The 22,420-nt window shown below is 36.3% G+C and overlaps 1 protein-coding gene across 6 annotated transcripts in view; it reads left to right on the forward strand.

The window, feature by feature from the left end:
• The window catches only part of sgg (glycogen synthase kinase 3 beta homolog shaggy), a 241,100-nt gene that overhangs the window by 90,074 nt on the left and 128,606 nt on the right, over positions 1–22,420 (forward strand). Inside the window, exon 1 of one of the 6 annotated variants that reach the window (XM_081771790.1) lies at positions 13,602–13,809. The exons of the other annotated variants lie outside the window; for them this stretch is intronic. Coding sequence (XP_081627916.1) covers positions 13,650–13,809 — 160 coding nt within the window. The 5' untranslated portion in view covers positions 13,602–13,649. Of the gene's footprint in view, positions 1–13,601; positions 13,810–22,420 lie in introns of those variants that run through there. 6 annotated transcript variants of the gene reach the window in all.

A 22,420-nucleotide genomic window follows, 5' to 3' on the forward strand; every position in this document is an offset into this window, starting at 1 on the left:
CTTATCTCCCATGCACACATCTCAACGCTAGGGATGACTACAAAGTTCCGGTTCCGCGACGAACCGGTTCCTGGATATCCGGTTTTCAGAACCGGTTCCGGACCTGGATCCGAAAACCCGGTTCCAGAACCGGATCTTAGGAATCGGTTCCAGATCTGGACCCGAAAGCCCCAAAGACCCGTAAAGGAGGCACAAAGTTCACCTTCAAAACACTGCAAAGAGGACCTTGCGCTTGTGCCCTCCCCGCCGAGACCCGCTTGTGCCATCAGAAAGAAAAATTTGGTCCACCAGTGGGTGTTTAGCCAAATGAGTTTGCAATTTAGCCAATGAGTTTACCAGTTACCCAGTTTGTTTAGCCAAATAAGACAAGCGGCTGCCGCCTGGGCGCCTGCCTCTCGCTTCCACTATTTCATCTAGCACACTGTTCACAGCCTGACAGCAACTCAGGTTTAGCGTAGGAATGGCCACAAAGTTCCGGTTCCAGCAGACCCGATTCCAGACCTGGATCCGAAAAACCAGTTCCACCAGGAACCGTTCTGGCCATCCCTCCTCTACGCACGTTGAAGTCCGTTGTTAAGTTTAGCCACAGGTATTCCCAGTTAAAAAAAAAAAAAAAAAAAAATAAACACGAATATAGGACGTTGTCGATACGAAACATGACTGTAAGCCTTTTGAAACAATACCATATGATGGATTCAGATTTTTTCTAAAAATGTTGCTCCTTAGCTTCAATATTGTCCCTCGAATAGATATTTCATATGCCCAAGAATTGTGCCCTGGGGTAGAAGATATGGATCAAACACGTGTGTATTATTGACTTTTTGAGCTGCCACGAGTGAAGATGTTTAACATTGTTAATCGTACTTTTGTTTGTGTCAGTATGCAAACAAGTATCTATTTCTGCATAACTCTGTTGATGTCAATCTTAACATACGATTATTTATTGCATTTTACTTTCTCGTTTACCTGTGACATTTCAGAGCAATCCTGTAGGGGAGAAAAGAAACGAGAATTCGATAGGGAGAGGTGAGAAAGATTACACGGAAGATTCAGTCCAGCCTTTTCCGTTCAGGAAATAATTTATGCTTCGCAATTTTACTCCTAAGGAGGCCACAGGAAATTCTATTCCGTCTAAAGGGAACATTCATTTCCGGCACTCTCAAGGTGTATACTGCTAGTACGTTTTTTTCAGCTCACTGTATGATAAGTTTTCAAGCAACATGCAGACTAAGTTAATAATCTCATTTCTTCTTCACAGTAGTTTTTCTGGTGTGTGAAGTTTTTACGGTTAGTGTAGTGTAGTAGTGGGTATTGAATACGCCAAATCCAAAATTTTCGTAAAGTGAAAGTTGATTTATTAGTTTGTCTTCGGCTCATTCCCAATGAATATCAGTTAAAGGTTTTGCCACGATAGATAAACGCTAGGAACTTATGCATCAAAATATTAAAGTAACTTGAGTAAGAGAGAAATTGCAATTTGTTTATACATCAATGTTAAGCATAAAGCTGGAACTTTTTAGAGTTCATTTTTAAATAAACCCAGCGAAATCACAAAGGGGTAAGTTTTATGACTTACATAGATCAGCTGTGCCTAAAGTGAAGTGATTAAACTTACATATACGAGGGAAGGCGAGAAAGTTCTTACTCTCACCATTATAGAAGTGAACTAGGGATCTGCAGTTTGATTCACGAACGCATCCTTCTTTACATATTCATTTCATTGTCTTACATATTTCACATCTATGGATCATTTCGTTATTACCATCTGCATAAAAATTACGGAGGTGGAGTTAAACCAGGTTTCCGCTGTTCTAATGATTACCACATCATCCGCAAAACACTTACCCAATACAAAATATTTTTGTATATTTTGGAAGAGTAAGTAACCGGGCGGAGCTAAATCGTGTGAGTATGGTGTTTATGAAAGCTCGTAGCAACATTGGCACATGAAAATTAGTTTCTGCTTCTCGATATGCCAATGTATTGTCCGCTAGCAGCAAGATATTTGTCGAGAGCAGACTCGATCTCTTTGCTTTGACAGCATCTCGTAACTTTTGCAATAGGCTCCTATGATTGGAGCCCCTTTTGTAAAAAGTCAGTCAATATCACAGGTTTCTAATCCCAAAACAACGGACAACATGACCTTGCTAGATGAATGCTACACTTTAGCCTTTTTAGAGATGGAGGATGAGTTATGTTTCCATGTTTTATTCATTTCTTTGGATTCAGGGTCTAATAGGTACACCCAGCATTCATCTACCGTTACTAACGTCTTTACAAATGTATTTTTGTCATTTCGGTATAGGTCCAAACGTTTTGTGTACATCACATACGTTGCTGTTTTTGAAAATATTTCAGCAATCAAAACATCCACTTTGCTTACATGGAGAATGTCATGTAATTTGGTGTGAATAGATCTCTTACTGAAATTCACTTCCCGAACTAAACAATTAAGTCAGACGTTTATCTTCAATACCAGCTGTGCAACATTCGCTACCACGCTTGGGTCTGTAGCTACTGAGGGAGAACGACTACATTTGAATTCTCTCTTTCATCGTTTCGCTGTCATAAGATAGGGATTCCTCACTGTATACAACCATCATCTCATTATGTATCTTTTTTTTTTTTTTTTTTTGGCCGATTTTCCTTGAGGATGAAATTATTCGGTATTCGATTTTGTTCAGTTTATTTGTGCCGCCTATTTTCTGTAACATCAGTTCACATAACCTGTAAAAACTAAATTAACACGCATTAATGAGATGCCAGCCATCATTGGGCAAAGGTTCACATTACTAGCACAACTCTAACGTAGTGAGCCTAAGAACTTTCTGACCTCTCATCGAAGAGAGAGAGAGAATAGGAGCAGCAGCACGGATTATCTTTTGATCATTTATTCAGTTACCTGGAAGCAAAAATTTAACATGAGTTCCGTAAAATCTGTTAGATTATTGTGAAAATCGTAACTGTGTAAAGAAAATACATTGATAGGATGAGACAAGTGTGCTTCTGTTGTCGCGCTTGGAATTTGGATTTGTAATTGTCTGGTTTTTTCACCCTTCTTTAACGCTTTCTACTCTCATCTGTGGTAGTATGTTTTGGTGTGTTCAGGAGGGCTTCAGAAAGACATGCAACAAAGTGACACCGTTTGCTACAATCCCATCAACGGGCAAAAATAGAGCTTCTGAAAGAGAATTTTGAAGTTTTTTTGTTTGTTTGTTTGTTTGTTTGTTTTTGTTTTGTTGGTAGTTACTACTAGATTAGGTTAAGAATAAGGAAAAGGCTCTACGACCATTTTCAGGTTCCATTTAAATTGTCTTAGCGGAAGGAAATAAATAAGTTATAGAATTTAGTTAAGACGCCTAGGTTGGAAAAATTATCAGTATCTCATTCATGTTGGTGTTCAGTTAATTATTCAAGCACAAGTTGCTGTACATTTTCATAGTACAACATAGTGTATTACAGAAATACACTATAATTCTCTCTCTTTTTTTAGTGTATTAATCTCTCTTTTTTAGTTGTTTCGTTTTGTTCGCTGCTTTAGTACTGGAATATCCCTCCGAACAGCTGTAAAAAATTGTTCACTGGAAGTGGCACTTAACCCTTGCAATTACAATTATCAGTTAAACTCAACAGAAAGCAGATGATTGTTGATAAGTAAAGGTAATGAATAAAGATCTGGATGTAAGAAAGCATTGACGTGTTCGTTTGAAATATATTATATTTGTCAACACATTTTTATTTCTATTCCTGTTCCAAAAGGCGACGCGAAAGATTACTTGAGCTAAATTTGTCCTCGAACGACGGCGGAAATTCTTGAATTCTTCCCAAGTCTGAATTTGAAACTAACGCCCTCAACTTTTTTATGAGATGAAAAGCTTTTATAGGAAGAACGAAACGTCTGTGCAAAAGAAATGAAGTACATAACAACAAACATTGAAACTAAAATTAAAGGTACAGCTACTGTCGTAATCTAAAATACAGTACATAAATTGTATATTGATTAAAGTTGAAATAGTAGCCAAGGAAGTATTATTAAATATTTCAAATAAGCGTGGATTTAATGCTGTGAAATAATTAATATAGTGTGATTAATTCTCAGTTGTGTTGATGGAAGTATTTTTCATCGTTCCAAATCAACATACCAACGTCATTCGCGGTCGAGAATCGAGTGTATCGTTAGTACTTATACCTACGATTGCTTACTGTCCAAATTCGCTGACTACATATATGAATAAATATTTCCTCTTTTCTGTAGTAGTATATATTTAAGCAACTTGGAAAGAGATATACGTATATCCATAAGTACCTCAATAAATATTTACATAAAAATTCTTAAAAGCTTTAAGGCATGTTTAATGTGCAGTAATACACTGTTACTAGAAATTAGCCTTGACCTTCGGTCTTTTAAAACTTCCTTCTGTAAGCGTCTTCTTTCTCATGGTTATACAATAACTTTTTCTTCTTGTTTTGTGTGAGAATGAGCATGATTAATACTTGAGTTAAACATAATTTCCGAAGACTTAATTAGCTGCAGGAGCTGCTTACCGCCCCCCTTTTTTTAAAGGTAATTTTTAGGCTTCCAGTCAAGCAGCTACAGTACTAACACTATTGAAGCTGGGATCATGGGTTGTACCTCGTTTTTTTTTGTAATGAAGCAGTTTCCAACTGCATCCGTCAAATTCCCACTCAAAGTGGGGAAAAAAGGGATTTTTTGGGAAAATCTTATTTTATCGCGAATTTCTCCGCTCAGGTATATGACGCACATGCGAATGGTACGAAAAAAAAACGTTGCTTCATTGTGAAAATAATGAGGAACGAAGAATGTACGGGGAAATAGTCTTGATGCTATAGCCGAATTACCAATTTTCCTTCGATAATAATTTCTAACCAACCCACTTCAGCATAGAGACTAATCAAAATAATCATTGTAGGAAAATACGAGGGCTATCCAGAAAGTAGATTACGTTTTGGAATAAAAAATCAACAAAGTATAGGAAACAAATTTTATTATATACAGATGAAAGCCACACACAAATACTACTTTTCGACATAGTCACCATTCAAATTAAGGCATTTATCGTAGCGATGTACGAGCTTGGAAATTCCTTCGTCGAAAAATTCGGCCGCCTGCGACTTCAACCACTTCGTTACCTCTTCTTGCAGCTGTTCGTCGTCATCAAAACGCTGCATAGCCAGCCACTTCTTCATTGCTGGGAATAGGTGGAAGTCGCTCGGTGCCAGGTCTGGACTGTACGGCGGATGAGGAAACAACTCCCACTGAAAAGATTCAAGAACTTCACGCGTGACATTCGCCGTGTGGGGCCGGTAGTTGTCGTGAATCAACAAGATCTTAGAGCTCAACATTCCTCTGCGCTTGTTTTGAATTGCTCTTCTGAGGTTTTGCAGAGTTTGGCAATACCTTTGAGCGTTTATTGTAGTGCCTCTTTCCAGGAAGTCCACCAAAATCACACCTTTTCTGTCCCAAAAAACAGTCGCCATCATCTTCCTTGCCGACATTGTTTGCATGCATTTCTTGGGTTTTTGGGGAGAACCTGTGTGCCCCCACTGCATTGATTGCAATTTCGTTTCACAGTTCACGTGTTTCACCCATGTTTCGTCACCAGTAACGATGCGATCGAGTAAAGAGTCACCATCCTTATTGTAGGCGTCCAAAAAGTGCAACGCTGCAGCCATTCGCTGATTTTTGTGGTCCTCTGTCAAGATTTTTGGAATCCATCTTGCACAAAACTTGTGGTAACCAAGCTTTTCGCTGATGATTTCGTGCAACAAACTTCGCGAAATTTGTGGAAAACTCAAAGAAAGTTCCGTTATTGTGAACTTTCGATTTTCACGGACTTTAACATCGACTTTTTCGACAAGTTCGGCAGTCACTTTGCTGGGTCTCCCACTTCGATCTTCGTCGTGAACATTGGTTCGGCCATTTTTAAATCTTATGACCCACTGTCGCACTCCACCTTCAGTGATAATGTTGTCCCCATACACTTCACACAGCTGCCGATAGATTTCTATCGGTTTACAGTTTTTTGCTGTCAGAAACCTTATTACTGCACGCACCTCGCAGCTCGCGGGATTTTCAATTAACGCAGACATTTCAAACCGTCACAGTATCTTAACGGAGCACAGCACGAACCTCTCACTAGCACGGCTAGATGCCGACTGAGCTGCGCAACGCTCTGACCCCAAGATGGCCGCGCTAGCCCCGCCCCTAGCGGACACAGACGAAAACGTAATCTACTTTCTGGATAGCCCTCGTAAATCGTACCTCGTCTTGTTCGGCATGGCTCGGCCTTTCGAACGGTATAACTTGCATATCCGTATCATGCACCTGAGGGGAAAAAATCCCCCAAAACCACCGGGGGCGCACCTGAGGGGCCCAAAAATTGAAAGAAAAAAAATATATATATACAAAAATTTCCATTTGGGAGAATTTTCTCCCCTCGGGTGCACGATACGGATATGCAAGTTATGCCGTTCGAAAGACCGATTCATGCCGAAGAGAACGAGGTACAATTCATGATTTTAGGATAAATAGTGATAATACTGTAGATACTTTACTAAACTAATTTACTAAAATGTGTAAATAAAGCAAGAATTCAAACTTGGAAAATTTCCTGGCACATTTGCATTTACTCTCGGATCATTATTTGTATATCACTTTGTTCCAAATAAGAGTAGGTTTCCAACAGTACCACTTCTAATATGTATATGTATGTCCCTGATGGGAGAAATTTAGAATAAAAGGGAAATTTTCTCCTGAAAAATCCCTTTTTTCGATATGGGCGGGATTTTTCCGCTTCTGATACATAACAGGGAAATTTGAGTGTTACATTTGGAAACTCTGCTTTATAACAAAACCAACGAGGTACAAACTATGTTTCTAAGATGAATAGGGATGCATCACGATTTTTTTTTTTAAAAAAAAAAGCTCTAAAATTTACCCTTTTTTAAAAAGCCGCCTTTGCTGTTTGTGACGTCACTGCCTCCAGGCATCGCACACGTGACTGCAAACTGCCCATAAAACATGTTCTTTAATGCTTCCATACTTGAATAAATAAATAAATAAATAAAAAAAATCCGGTATGAGAAGCTCTACTAGAGATTTATAAAGCAAATTCCGAAGGTAGACGCCATGGCCTGTATAGAGGCCAAAAAATTTAAAAGGTTAATAGGTAAGGAAAAGAATAGTGATATCGATTATGTTAATACTAGTATATATTAATACTATGTTAATACTAATATATTTGGGGGATCTTGATGTATGTACTAGACAGCATTTGGTAATTTTTGTGCGTGCTCATTTTGATTTAAAGTATATCTATTTTCAGAAGTTAATTTTGTGTTCATGCAGGAAGTTGATTAGCGCGTCTTCATTTAGGAAAGAAAAAAAGTTTAAATTTTACTATGTTCAATATATATGTACAGGCTTCAGACTTGTGTGTATGCAGTGATTATTGTATCAGCTGTTAATTATAAATTGATAAGGGGCAGGGTGGTTTGATTTAAATCAGTCTGATTTAAATCAAGATTTTTTAAATAAAAATCGTTGATTTAAATCGAATTTCGAAATAAATTAATTTAAAGTGAAAATAAGTAAAAATTCCGTTTCTGTTCTGTTATTTCGATTATGGAAGTTAATAATCATAATACAATGAGACTCAAATGTACAGTATAGTATGAAAACAAGTGTCATGTAGAGGATGATTAGGGAAAATCCCGTTTTGAACAGGTAACAGAGCAATCCTGCTTTCTTCTTTTCGTAACATTGGGTTTGGGTTTTAAAATCGTTAACTATTCCAACGAAGAAATCACCATCGACACTTAAGACGAAAATTCTTTTTTGTGCGTGTGTGTCTGTTTGTTCCCAGATAATAGGGCGTATTTAGAGGGGTTCTATCACCTCTTTTTTTTTTTTTTTTATAACTTTAGGCGAAATTTATGTATTTCATGCCGCAAGCTAGTTCTGAGTTTTTAAAAATAGGCCCGTGCCAAATATCACTAACTTTTGTGAAAAAAAAAAGTGTCATTTTGATAAACGTTGCTGTACTTTTTCCTTAATGCTTAACCTTTTAAATTATATCACCTATTTTTAGGTGATAGGGTAGAATCTTCATTATTCGATTAAAAAAGTACCAATAAGGCTTTTTAGTTCATTTTCTTCAAGACTGGAGGCATTTTAGAACAAGTTACATTTGCTTCCATGCCTTTCTGCGTTGAGGCATAGTGTGTGATGATGTCATAAATTTAAAAAGATATTTTTTGTTATGCGTATCATTATTATTTTTTGGCAGGTTACATTTTGTATTCAGAAGACTGAAATTTTGCACACTCGTTCAGTGCTCCCCTTTATAATTTTCAAATGTTTTCAGGTCTGCGTGGAAACAGCGGGGTCCAAAGGGGCAAAAATGTTTCAAAAAAGGATATTTTTAACAAAAATAGCTTTTTCGTGATTTTCCCGCCTCAGATGGAGACATATGAATGGTACCATTTGAAAGGCTGTTCTATTCTGAAGAAAATGATGTACGTACTATGCTCCTAGGATAAATAGGGATGTCTCAGGAAACTGTTACCTGAGATCCTGTTTTATACGGGTATTTGGGGAATATTATTTTTCGCGGGCTTACTTTTGCACCTACAAGACTGAAATTTTGCACATTTACTCAGTGCACCCCTCAGTATTTTTCAGATTTGTTTCAAATCTCTGCCTTAAAACAGGGGAAGGGGTACACAGAGGTAAGAATTTAAGAAAAAAGATATTTTTAACAGAAAATTCCTTTTCCGTGATTTACCCGCCCCAGATACATGATGGAGACATGTGAAGGGTACCGTTTGAAAATTTGTTTTATTCTGAAGATAATAATGCACAAATCATGATCCTAGGATAAATAGGGATGTCTGAGGAAATTTTTATATTACATCCGGGTCATCTTTGGCATTGTGGGAATGTTCTTAGCTCATTGTTAAATAGTTTCCTCACCGTTACTACTCAAGATAGAATCTTGAAATTTTGTATACACATTTAGTACAGCCCTTAGTATTTCCTAGTTGATTTTGAGATCTGTGCGTTAACACAGGGGAATCCAGAGGGGATCAAAATTTTTAAAAAAATGCCGATTACTCTCAAAATTTCCCGCTTCAGGGACATGATAGGGAAATGTGAATGTTACCGTTTCAAAAGCTGTTCTATTCTAAAGAGTGTGATGAATGTACCATGATCCTAGGATAAATAGGGATGATGCTATAGCTGCTTGACTGAAAGTCTATAATTTACCTTTAAAAACAACCGTAATTTAAAAGGGTTAAGAAACATTGTTTGGGATTGATATAGGTTAACGATTGGGGATAATTCAAAATTCAACCCCAATACTTTCACTTAAATGGCATAATTAGCATTTAATACTAATTCCTAATGCTTTTTCTTCAGCTCGCGACTTGTATTATACGAGGAAAAAGATTTGATTTAAATAAAAAAAATCAACAAAAATTATTTTTAAAAAAATCATGATTTTTTTTTCCACCCTGATAAGGGGCATTTCTTGCAAATAGTTTCACATCACTGGTATACTTTCGCCGTAGGATTTTTTTTTTTTTTTTTTTTTTTATCTTACGAGCCGAGAGTATTATCAACATAGGGGGAAGAAAAGAGCATAAATTGATTTAAGTGAATTCATTCAAATTATTCCCTTTTATAATAGAGGTTAGTTTGGATGATAGAAATAAAGATGGTTATAATGGAGCTTCAGTAACTTAAAACAACAGGGAGAATGTAATGCAAGTGCCCTGTAGAAAATCAGAAAACATGTTCAAAGAACGAAATATACACTTCTCCAAAATAAATACCTTAAAATTTTGAGTTCGGTAAGAACGCACTCAAAATAGTACGAGGGGAAATCAAGAAAGAAATAGTAGTGAAGCCTTCCCAACACATTTTGTTAGTTGCTGTTTAAAATATTCAGGTCCTACTGACATTCCATTACTTAATGCAATGCTAGTGTCAGAGCAAAATAGTACCTTGGCACTTCGTTAAAGAAAACACACACACTATTTAATCAAAGAAAATCGTAGAAAAAAATTAAAAAATTAAGAGTTCCCTTGCTATCAATTGCACAGTTTGCTTCGATACTGTGCGCGTTTAGCTTCTTTTGTTTCTGTTGGGATTCAAAACTTTTGAGCCTAGTTCGAATCCCACTGGTTACTTATTTTTATTATTATTATTGTTATTAATAATAATAATAATAATAATAATAATATCTGTTCCGCTGTTTACAGTTTGTGCTTTTACGATTCATTTCCTTTCTTCAGAAGTCATGCTTTAAAAAGTCGAACTAATTGCCGTTTGTATCTAACAAGTTCCGAAACACCAAGGAAATTAATAATCTAAGCATTTTTTTTTCTTTTAAGTACATAGGTGCTACCAAATTGTTACTGAAATGTCTTGATGGGAGGGGGGGGGATGCCAGGAATTTTGCTCTATCAAAAATGTATGCCGCCTTGAAAAAGAAAATGTTCGTCTCTGGCACGGATAACTCCTCACCCCTTCCTTCTCTCTTACACCCGTTACACCAATATGATTATATATGCATTCTTTAAGAGTGGATACCTAGCTGAACACCCTGAACGTTTTGCAACTCCCAAGAAATTCGCCTTCGATCTTGATGATGCGAACATTTGTGATCACTGTGTCGCGTTATTTTTCATTCGGTGTTCATGGTACAAGTTAATGGTTTGTTTTGAACATTTCGTGAATGTCGATGATGTCCATTTTGTGAAGTGTGTTACACATATCCCATGGAAGGTTGATCTCTGCACCTCCCGGACACGTATTTTCTGTCGCCCTTCTGATGCACATGGTGAGCCATTAGCATCTGAATTTTTCCTGTCATTGTTCACACTAACTTTCAAATGAACCTTACTAGAGATTGCACTTCCGACCTCGCACTCAAGGAGTTCCTTGTTAGATCTACCACTTTGAAACAGACAAAACAGGTTTGAAAGCAGTAGAAAACACACCTCATCTCCATTCCCAAAAAATGTCTCGCTAAATTTAGTACCCTCAAACCATTTTACTATTTCCTAAGTTAATAATAATAATTATTAACTATTAACTACGTTCTGGTAATGATGTAGGAGTTATTAGGACTGATAGAGATTTCATGAACACTGGAACACCGGATTTATTTTCATTTTTACGAAAATCATAGGATCGATGTAGGAAATGATTTGCATGTGATTTTGGAGTTCGCCACTTTGTCTTATGCTATATCTTTTACGACATAATAAATTAAACGTATTCGCGTAACAGTTATCTAATATCAGCCAATCTGTAGAACGATTTTGAAAGGCACATTGTGATAGTCTTAACATCTACCTTAATGCAATGTAAATTAATAAATATGCATAACGTTATCATATCACAGACAATCGAACAAAAGGCGACGATGTGGAATTCAACACAACAGAATAGTTCATGGCCTTGTTGAAACAATGCCATTATTGTTATTATTATTATTTTAGTCGAGTATTAGTAGTCTTCGTGTAATTTTGGATGAAGGCTATATGAATTAATGTAATACTATTAAGATTCACTATCAATGCATTACGTTATATTGTGAGTTCATTACTTCAAGATACTACAGAAGTATATTACAAGCAATTTAAAAATTGATAGTTACGCACGTAACAAAATTAAATGTTTTGTACTATGCTTTATTTTTAGAACTAAAACTTATGATTTTTTAAAATATTAATTTATTATTTACCTAAGGCAAATTATAGGACAGATTGGGCAGATAAGTTACCGGGTTTTATGCAGGATAAGACACGTATAATTCGGACCTCGATACTAAAGGGAAAAATTGAATTAATTAAATAAATAATAAGGGTTTTGCAAATGTATATGATGGATTTTCGGTTTTTACTTTAACGAAACATTTGAAGTTAAGCATGGAGAAAGTAGGATTATAACCAGAAAATTGTAAATTAAAAAAAAAAGGGGGGAAATAAAACACAACATGCTTCAAAAGTAGGTACAAATTATACTAGTGTTGCGACCACGCAGACTAACTCTACGGCTTAATTCAAAGATGTATTGCTACAGAAGAAAAACTCATTGGTTCCAGTGCTCTTCCTTTTTCCTATGATCCTACTTACCATCTTCCACCTCTCCACGGTCTGCCAGGTCACTTTTCACAGACTCCCCGTTTAGAACTATGCACGCATGCGAGTGGAATGTTCCTCATTGATCTTATTATCTGTATAATATTCAGTGATATTTTGTAATCTGAAAACACAATGTTCATGACCAGGTGCTAACGCACGTGCTTTGTATTTCTGATTGGAGTACTAGTCTTCGATAAAAAGCAGATCATTAGTAATAGAGCCTATTTCGAATAGCCTTGATGCGGAAAAGGGACATTATTTTAATGATCAGTCAGTTTTATAATATGACATGATATTCCCATTCGTCTATTCGTCTGGATCTTTATAAGCAGAGAATAAGGATTGTGAATTGCAAGAGCGCTCGCAGGAGTGTCTTTTCATGTTTTACCTGGGGAGTGGAGGAACGAAATTGTCCGCCGACATAATAATTTTACGTTTTTATTATATTAGTATATAATTTATTAAAAAGAATGTGTTTCTCAAACTCAGGCGGAATTGCTCCCCGTGCCCTCCTAAAATGACGCCCCTGTGATACCACCTGTTCTTCGCACAGAATGGAAACTAGAAAAAACTGTAGGCCAGTCGAATTAGGATTCTCGTATATGGTGCTCGTGGACATAGTTGGTAATGAATTTTTCTCTTCACAGGATTGTCGTAATAGTGATTCTAATCATGGGAAACGCGGGGGGACGCCGTCCTTCCATTTCCAGAAAATGTCTGTAGCGCCCTCCCACTTTCTAAAAAAAAAAAAAATACAGTGGGCAAAGATAGTCACGGGGGACGGCGTGACGTAATGCGTCCCCCTACCTTTCCAGATCCACTTTTACCCCTGGTACACATACTCGTCGTTCTGTATTTCGATTCGTCACAATGAAAATGCTGACAAATTGTTATATGTAGTTCTGAATACCAAGGTTTGATTTTTATACCTAGTGGCTATTACTCGTTTTCTCACCGAAACGCTTGCTCAGGTCTTGTTTCGTTGTGTTAATAGGAAGCTTGTATTGGGTTGCGGAGTCTCATTGGACCTCGTGCTTTGCCTTCTTGATGCGTTTCCCGGACAACTCGTGACTTCAGTTGATGGGTAGCTGAGGTGCTGAGAGGAAGCGCTTGTTGCGAAAACTTCTTTGTGACTTTCAGTTCGTGTTTTTAACAAGCCAATACTGAGGATGTGCCGAAATCGGTAGCTGGAGTCAAGGACATTAATGAAAGTTTCCAGTTTTTCTTTCTTTTCTTTTTCCTTTTTGATATAAAAGTAAAATTCACCGAATCATGAATTGTATTGTTTTCTTTTTAAGAACAAATAATTGAATTCAAAGTGCTGCCGTAAAGTTAGAAACCGTGTACTCCAATTAATATCAAGCGTGTAATGTTCATTTTACTGATGTATCAGCGGATAGAAGTGAGTTGTATCCTTGTTTGTAAAATGTGGGTAGTGCATATTTGAATCTAACGAATGGCGGTAGTTGTGAATGGTATTTTCTTCAATGCGACATTGCATTTTAGGGAATATGTTTGATTATGAAAGTGCCCGAACAAATATTGAGATATGTGTGCAGTGTCGTTCCTTCGCTACCATATACAGTCACTGCATCGTTAAGATGTTCTTTAGAAGAATTAAACAGTTACTGTGTAAGTTATACATCGTCTTTTTTTATGTGGAAAGAATGTTCGAAGCAGTTCGTGTAACTTTTTCCAACTTTTCAGTTTTTCCAGTGCTTTTTTCCTAATTTTTATACATATATGTTATGTTTTGTTGGGTAGGACGACCATAATGCAAATGAAACATAACACCTCCACACACACATATATATATATATATATATATATATATATATATATATATATATATATATATATATATATATATATATATATATATATAAAATCTGTAATCAAGATGGTCACAAAGGAGTAGCAAAAAGGTGTCAGTATCTGCAATGTAGTTACGTAAAACCAAATCATGGCATGAAATATAGAGGGGAGGATTTCGTCCCCCCCCCCTCTCCCCTGAAAAATAGTATGCAGTCCTAATTATTTGAAATTATTCCGTAGTGCAAGTATTTACACTTCCCTTCACAGTGACAGACTCTGAGAGTGACATCAGCTCTCGACGGTACACGCATGATTTTCTCGTGTTCTGTTGTGCAGGTTACGTGACATTAATTATAAAAGAAGAACGGTGAGATTCAAAAGATTCTTCCAGCTTGCAAAGAGAAGAAAACCTTCCAATGAATTTTCCATGCTTTTAAAGAATTCACGTTAGGTTTAAATATGGAGCAATAGACTGCTCTAATTTAATTATGTATTTTGGATCCTGGGTGGAAAACTAGGCGGAGTAGGACTACAGCTATGCCGGCTGAAGGTGCTTCATAAACTTTCCTGACTGTTAAATATGCCAAAATAGTTGACCACAAAACATGTTCTCCCCCCTTCCGATGTCACAGTACCTGTTTTAGAGGTCTGCACGGGGTCGGGCCTACAAAGCATATACCACTTCGGGCCCGGGCTGTAAATTTTTAAATATACAACCATATTTCTGGGGCCTTTTCGGGCCTAACTTTGTAAATGTACTGTACAACGACATTTATTGGACGTTTGGACCGTTCTTTCTAGAGAACTTTTAAAGCACAGCTGCAAAAATAAACTAATAGCTGTAAATAAAAATACAATTTTGCGTAAATTATAAAGTTTCTGTAATTCGGGCTTATTTCGAGTTCATTTGATTACCACATGAGCTCGGGCCTGAATGCTAAAACATTTCGGACTCGGGTCGGGCCTCACATTATAAATTCACGGGCCGGGCCCGGACTAAAAATTCCGGCCCGTGCAGACCTGTACCTCCTTTCCTTATAAAATAAATGTAGAGGAAACTATGACTATCCATCAATGTATTTTGTTAAAAGTACCCGTTGGTAGCTCCCGCTATCATTCATATAGCTCAGTTTTTTTTTAAATAAGTAATATTTCAGCTTTTATTTTAAGGAGCCATTTTAGAGGCATTTCCAAGTTTCGGCTTTTAGTCTCTATAGATCTCAACAAATTTGTTAGCTCATTTAGGAAAAAAAATCTCATCCTCTGTAAACTGGATATTATTATTTCTTTTGAAATCATTTTTTCTTCTATAGTTGTGCTAGATGTTTATATTCGAAGTGATCAAGATAGTTTATGTTTTTGCTCAAGCATGCATTTGAAATGTCTTTACCACATTCTCCAGCACTATTTTAAAATTCTCAATAACTTCATATAAACAATTTCGAAAATAGGCCAATTACTACAAACAAAATTATACGAAGCTTCCTCATGACTTGTGAATAGCGCACGCGCCTTTGGCGTAAGAGACTGTTTCGATTCCCGGCGGGAGCTCATGTGATTTGGGTCCCACGTTAAGCTGTTGGTCCCGTTTCACATAGCCCCGCTGCTAAACGGGACGCTAAACTCAAAACCTATCCAATGCAAAATTGTACTGAATGAATCAATAACTATTTCCAGGTTGTTTAGTATAGACCAGAAAACGGGTGCAGTGTTGGATGTCGTAATTATCGTATACTAAAATTTCTTCACTATATGGATAATCGTAAGAATTTCTGTTAATTCATTTTACAACATTTTATGAGTATTTAATGACCTGTTTTCCAAAATTAATATATTTATCAAAAATCTTAATTGACGAGCTAACTTACGCGTCAAGGTCGATAGAAACCAGCTCTCTCTGGTGTACTTCTCACTACATGCGTGAGTGAGTTGTACGTGTATATCCAATATAGTTTGTCTATGAACATTGGCTTTTCGTGATATATATATTTGCGTATTTCAAAGATAAAACCAGTTTTGTCCCGCAATATCGATGGCAGTAATAGGAAAAATTAATTCAACTGCTAGTTTAACGATTATCAAATTCGTTCTTGTATATATTTGATTAGTTAAATATGTTTAGTTAGATTCAAATATTAAGAGAACGTCTTGTAGACTGTTGTGACACCTTGGAAGAAGGGGGCACGGTGGCTCAGTGGTAGAGCGCTTACCTCTGTTGCGTGGCGTTTCTGGTTCGATCCCCGGCCAAGTAAGTTTGTGGTGGACAACATCGTATCCGTGGGTTGTCTCGGGGTATTCCCGTTTCCCCTCACATTATCATTCCACCAATTCTTCAGTCATCATTCACTTGCTCACCATCATCTCCCTTAGCCTAATAGGCATAATCGTAGGGCGTTAAACTCAAAGGGCCTTATGCAGAGTCGTTCTGACGCATGATTAATACTGTACCATACTAAAGAGTTCGACTTAGGGTAAAGTAAGGTATATTCGTGATAAACAATATAAAGTCGATATTTCTACTAAAAGTTAAAATGTAAGCAAAAAGTAAGGCTGCATATAGATAGTGCGTACATTCCTTTATACTGTTCCGCTGTATTGTTTATTCTGCATACAATCTGTAGTGTGTATCAAGTTAGTTTATAAAATGAATACATGCATAGGTAATTTCGTGAGAGGTAAGGAAAGTTCGTGATAGTGGGTAGGTATATTCGTGATAACACTGTAATTAGTACAATATAATAATGCTGATTGAACATAGGAATGAAATATCAGCAAGAAAGAAGCGCCTTCCAGTTATAAAGCGTTTTATACACAAAATACGCTAACTCTAATTGACAGGACTACGTAGGGCCTATCCACTATAATGTGGGTATGTAAATATGCCTCATTAATTCTTAATAGCAAAATCACACATATAAACTATAAACAAGCACACAGATTAGGTCCATCACAAACAAAAAACGAAGTTCGTGTAACAGTCAGTCCTCATCAAAACTTAAAGGAGTTGTGGCGCAAGAATCACACATGAACACACCCGACCTGTCGTCCTGCTTTTGACAACGCACATAGTATAGCACTAAACAGAAAGAACATTGGACCATTTACCCCTGTCTTATCATGCGCATTGTCTTCATAGCTTTCACCATTCACACCAATTCCCAATCATCATCACGAATTGCGTGTTTCTAACGGATAGACCTAGCTTTATTGTTATAGGAAGATCGTGAACTCGGAAAGGTTGATCAGCAGAGTTACTATTTTGCACGTTAGCAGGGTAAGAGACTGAGAGCTTTCTCAGTCGACCAACTTGCTTTCTGTCAGTAGTAGTAGTAGGACTAAGTTCGTTCAGATGATTAAAGTTTCTGCGATGACAAAGTCGTAGAACATGATTGGACCAACATATTAATGTCAAAGGAAATTGTTGGAAAATAAACATTGTAGTCAAGAGGTAAAACAATATTTTATGTGTCTTTCCGAGAAATTTCCAAATGATCTCAAATAATCATTTCTTGATGGTTTGATTAAAAAGAAATTCACTTAATATTTTGCAGTACTTACCAACCAGATCAAGGAGTCTGAAGTGCATGGACTGCTGCAATATAAATCGCAGGGGATAATGTGAAATTTCAATAAAATTAATAGTTGAAATACAACACAGTTTAATTTTTTATGTGGTTGCTTATTTGGTTACTCAGAATAGAAATGGGCATTATCTCCGATCCTCTCACAGTTGCATGAGGTTCCATGTATTATTAAGATTAACAGTATTTCAGACTGATCTGGGCTCCCAGAACTTATTCTTCTGATGTGTTCCGTTTTCGAATCTTCGATCAAACTCATTTCATTTTTGTGTGTTCCTAATAGATGTATTTCGTACTACTGATCATAACACAATACGTGACGTGACGAAGTCAAAAAGTGGAAAGGAAAGTATACTTCAAGTGAAAAAATGTATACTTCAAAATATTGTTTAAAAGGACAATTGGATAGATACTTTTTGCAAGAATTGTCAGAGGTGAAAGAAGCATTTAATTCCTATAGCACTCAGCTCTGTGCTCTCGAGTATAAGACAACAAACAAACACGAAAATGAAAGAAAGACCAAGAGTTACTTTCAGATTCACTATTAAATGAACATTAAAAAAGAAAGAAAAATCTTCTTTTCACGTCCCTTGGTAATGCTCTATAGGCTTAAGGTGATGAATGATGGTTGAAATTGCTTGATTATGAAATAATTCGTAGAATGAGAATGTCATAAGAAATGAGAGATCTTAGAGAAAATAATAGACACGATGATACACATCAGAGTCTGGGATCGAACCAAGAACTTTTGGCTCCAGAGGTAAGTGCTTTACTTAAATGAACATATTTAGAAACCGGAAGTATGATTTGACTATAAGTAAATAAGATTTCTTTAAGAAAAAAAAAACAGAAAATTCACTGTACTTAGTCTATTGCATCAAATAATTTAAACTGTGAGATCACATTGTTTCTTAGAAGTTTGTGAAAAAGTAAACAAACGATATATTAAGACCTTCGAAATACGGAAGTAAACTTGAACGGAGAAGTAGTGGAGAAACTGTGTTCCAAAATGCAATAAAATGTAAGGGAGCAACGGTAGAAAATATTGTGCCTACTAATTGTTATTTGTCAAGACCAAGAGTTTAAACCTGTATTGAAACGAATCGCTTGATGTGAAATGAACTGTCTGTGTGCAAGGTTAGTTAGGATGATGAAAACAATTCTCACTTTATTAGCCTTTAGAGCACAAGATTGAGCATTCATACATTTTGTTGATATTCGCAGTATTTTAAGAAGCGGATGTTGTGATAGTCTGTGTATGTATTATATGAAATACTAAAGTGGCTTATTCACTTACGAAGGCAGAGCCGATAGCTTAAAAAAGTGAAATTTCGACAGGATACCCCTTTTATCAGAAAAGGAGGGGTATTATATACGTATCGTAAAGGAAATAAAAAGTTAAATTTTCTTGGCAAAAATAGGGTATCCCATGCGTTCCTGAAGTTGAGATAAAACCCAGCATATAAACTCCTCATTAAAAACAAGTAAACAGTTTGTGTTTTTGAAAATTTTTCTCCTAGTGGAGAGAGAGAGGGATATTTCACATTTTTGATTTGATTTCTTAAAAATACAATCTTAGAATTCATTTGAGTTGAAGGTGTTGAAATTCAGTATGTAAACTTTTAATAAAAGCAAGCAAACATGTGTTAGAACGTTCTTAAAAAAAAAAAAAAAAAAAAAAAATCTGAAAGGGAAATATATGTTGTTCAGATACTCCAAATTATGCGGACATTGAAGTTTCTAAGAATTATTCTTCGAGAGATGAGTAGGTAAATTAAAATTTTTTTTGTCCATTTCTGTTGAGACGCCGGACGTTAAGCTAGAAAAATTTTGTCTAAGTGCATATACAGGAATACTTTGCATAATTCTATTTTTGCTCCAACGTGGTTTTGTTAGACTTCCAAACTATGCTATACATAAGTGTCTGCAATCATAGAAAGTTTTGTCCGTCTCTGACGACAGGTGTCAGAGCAAAAATGGCAAGATACATCGAGAAGCGTTTTCTTTAATCAGCTTCCCGAGAATAGGTTCCATCTCCTGTGGCGATTCTCTGTTCAAACCGAAAGTAATATAAGTTATTTTTTTGTTTCACAAAACAAAACGGTAATAGATAGTGACAAGCTCCTTTTTTTTCAGCCGTTTAGGCGTTTCAATAGTGTGTGTATAGTTACCATCCACACCACTCTACCGAAACTGGAAGTCGTTGAAATTTACTAATATCTCCGGTTTCAGTGTTGATTTTTATAGAACAAAAACGGTATGCCAAATCGAGAAGCGGTTTCTTGTAATCGATTCAGCGTTTCAAGAACAGATTTAATCACCTCCGTTAACCCTATATTCAAACCGAAAAGAAGAGAAAGCAACTATTTCCGATTTCAACGTTGATCCCCATAGATAGAACAGAAACGTTTTAACTGATAAGGTTTTTTTAAGTCGATTCAGCGTGTCAAGAAAACACCACCACCTGCAACACACTACAGAAACCAGAAGTTGCTGAAATTTACTTGTACCTCCGGTTTCAAGATTGATTTCAATAGAGTAACACAGTAAGAGATTTTGAAAAAACTGTATTTTGATAGATTCAGCCGTCCCGAGAATAAGTTGTGTTTCTACTGTTATCTCTTTTGAAACCAAAAGTGGTGAATAATCTAAGATGTTTTTATCATTATTACAACTCTGATCGCATAGTGGATGAAATGGAAATAAATAGCGAATTGATAGACATTAATTAGCACGTCCAGTTTCAATGTTAAGCTCCATAGAGCCAAAATAGTAAGAGAGTGAGTAATTTCTTTTTGATATGGATTCATCGACCTAGGAACAGGTTCTGTCTTTGACCCTATTTTTCAATTGCAACAGGAATTATGGATATAATATTCCTCCATGCTTGAGTATTGAACTCTCACAGTTTAGAAGTCTACCCTAGTTTCTTACTGTAAAACTAAACTCATGGACTTTTAATAATAATCAAAGTGATCACGTTTTAGTAGATAGAAGAAGACAATCTAGCATAATTGACGTCTGGTCGTTTAGAGGGGCTGATTGTGACACTGATCACTACCTGGTAGTAGCGATAATACGGGAGAGATTATCGTTGAATAAAGGTAATATTCAATGTCCGAAAACGGAGAGATTTAATTTAAAGAAATTAGAAGAGAGCCAGGTAAGAGAGAAATACCAGATTGAAGTTTCGAATAGATTCTCGGTCTTAGAAGACTCGGAGTGCACTAGTGTTGAGGATACTTGGATTGAAATTAGAGATAGCATTAAAAGTTCAGCAATAGAAAAATTGGGACACGCGGAAATACGTAGGAACAAACCATGGTTCGACCAAGAATGCATTAAACTAGCAGAGAAGAGAAAACAGGCAAAATTACGGTGGCTACAAAATCCGAATGAAACAACTACACAGAATTTCGCAGATATCAGGCAGGAAACTTCCAAAACTTTTAGAACAAAGAAACGGGATTTTTTGAAAGCTAAAATTAAGGAACTTGAAGATAATAGTAAAAATAAAAATATTCCGGACTTGTATAAGGGGATCAGCGAATTTAAGAAAGGCTATCAACCTCGTGCTTATCTATTAAAGAAATCTGACGGAACAGTTCTCACCGATACGGATAGCCTCTTAAATAGATGGAAAGATTTCTTTGACGATTTGCTGAACACGCAGTCAAAAACTAATGTACGTGGAGAAAAGGAGATACACACCGCAGAACCGTATATTCCAGAACCCAATCGAATAGAAGTGGAAGCCGCTATAAAGAAATTGAAGAAACACAAATCTCCGGGTGTAGATGAAATTCCGGCTGAGTTAATTTTAGCTGGAGGCGAAAAGTTGTGGAACAAGATACACAAACTCATTCTCCTTATCTGGAACAAGGAAGAATTGCCAAAAGAGTGGAAATAATCAATCATTGTTCCAATTCACAAGAAAGGTGACAAAACTGATTGTAATCGAGGCATTTCTCTTTTGTCAACATACTAAAAAATCCATTCAAATATTTTATTAGCAAGATTGACCCCATACGCAGATGAAATTATTGCAGATTATCAGTGTGGATTTAGACGAAATCGATCAACTATCGACTAAATATTTACCATTCGCCAAATACTCGAAAAGAAGTGGGAATACAATACCCCGGTACATCAACTATTTATTGATTTTAGAAAGGCTTACGACTCGGTTAGGAGAGAAACATTATACAACGTTCTTACAGAACTTGAAATACCGAGAAAGCTAATTAGATTAATTAAGATATGTTTAAGTGAATCCCAAAGTAAAGTCCGGGTAGGAAAATTTTTGTCCACGATCTTCCACGTCGAAAATGGCCTGAAACAAGGAGATGCGTTGTCGCCATTATTATTTAACTTTGTGCTGGAATACGCCATAAGGAAAATCAAAGATAGCAACCAGGGCCTAGAGTTGAACGGCATTCACCAGGTTATGGCATATGCTGATGATGTAAATTTAATAGGTGATGATAGGAGAACAGTAGAAATAAATGCAGAGATCTTATTAAACGCTTGCAGGGACATGGGTTTAGAAGTAAATGCAGAGAAAACTAAATACATGGAAGTGCGTCGGGACCGTAATACGGCAAATTGTGGAGGCGTTAAAATATTAAATAATGCTTTTGATAAAGTGGATACTTTCAAATATTTAGGATCAATATTAACAGACGAAAATCATATTCACGAAGAAATTAAATGTCGACTAAAAGCAGGGAATTCGTGTTACTAATCGGTTCAAAATCTCTTGTCGCGAATCCTGTCGAGGAATTTGAAGCTTAAAATATATAAAACGATAATCATGCCTGTTGTTCTGTATGGTTGTGAAACATGGT

The sequence above is a fragment of the Thermobia domestica genome, chromosome 9, assembly GCF_964235325.1.
Source record: "Thermobia domestica chromosome 9, izTheDome1.hap1.1, whole genome shotgun sequence".
NCBI classification, from domain to species: domain Eukaryota; kingdom Metazoa; phylum Arthropoda; class Insecta; order Zygentoma; family Lepismatidae; genus Thermobia; species Thermobia domestica.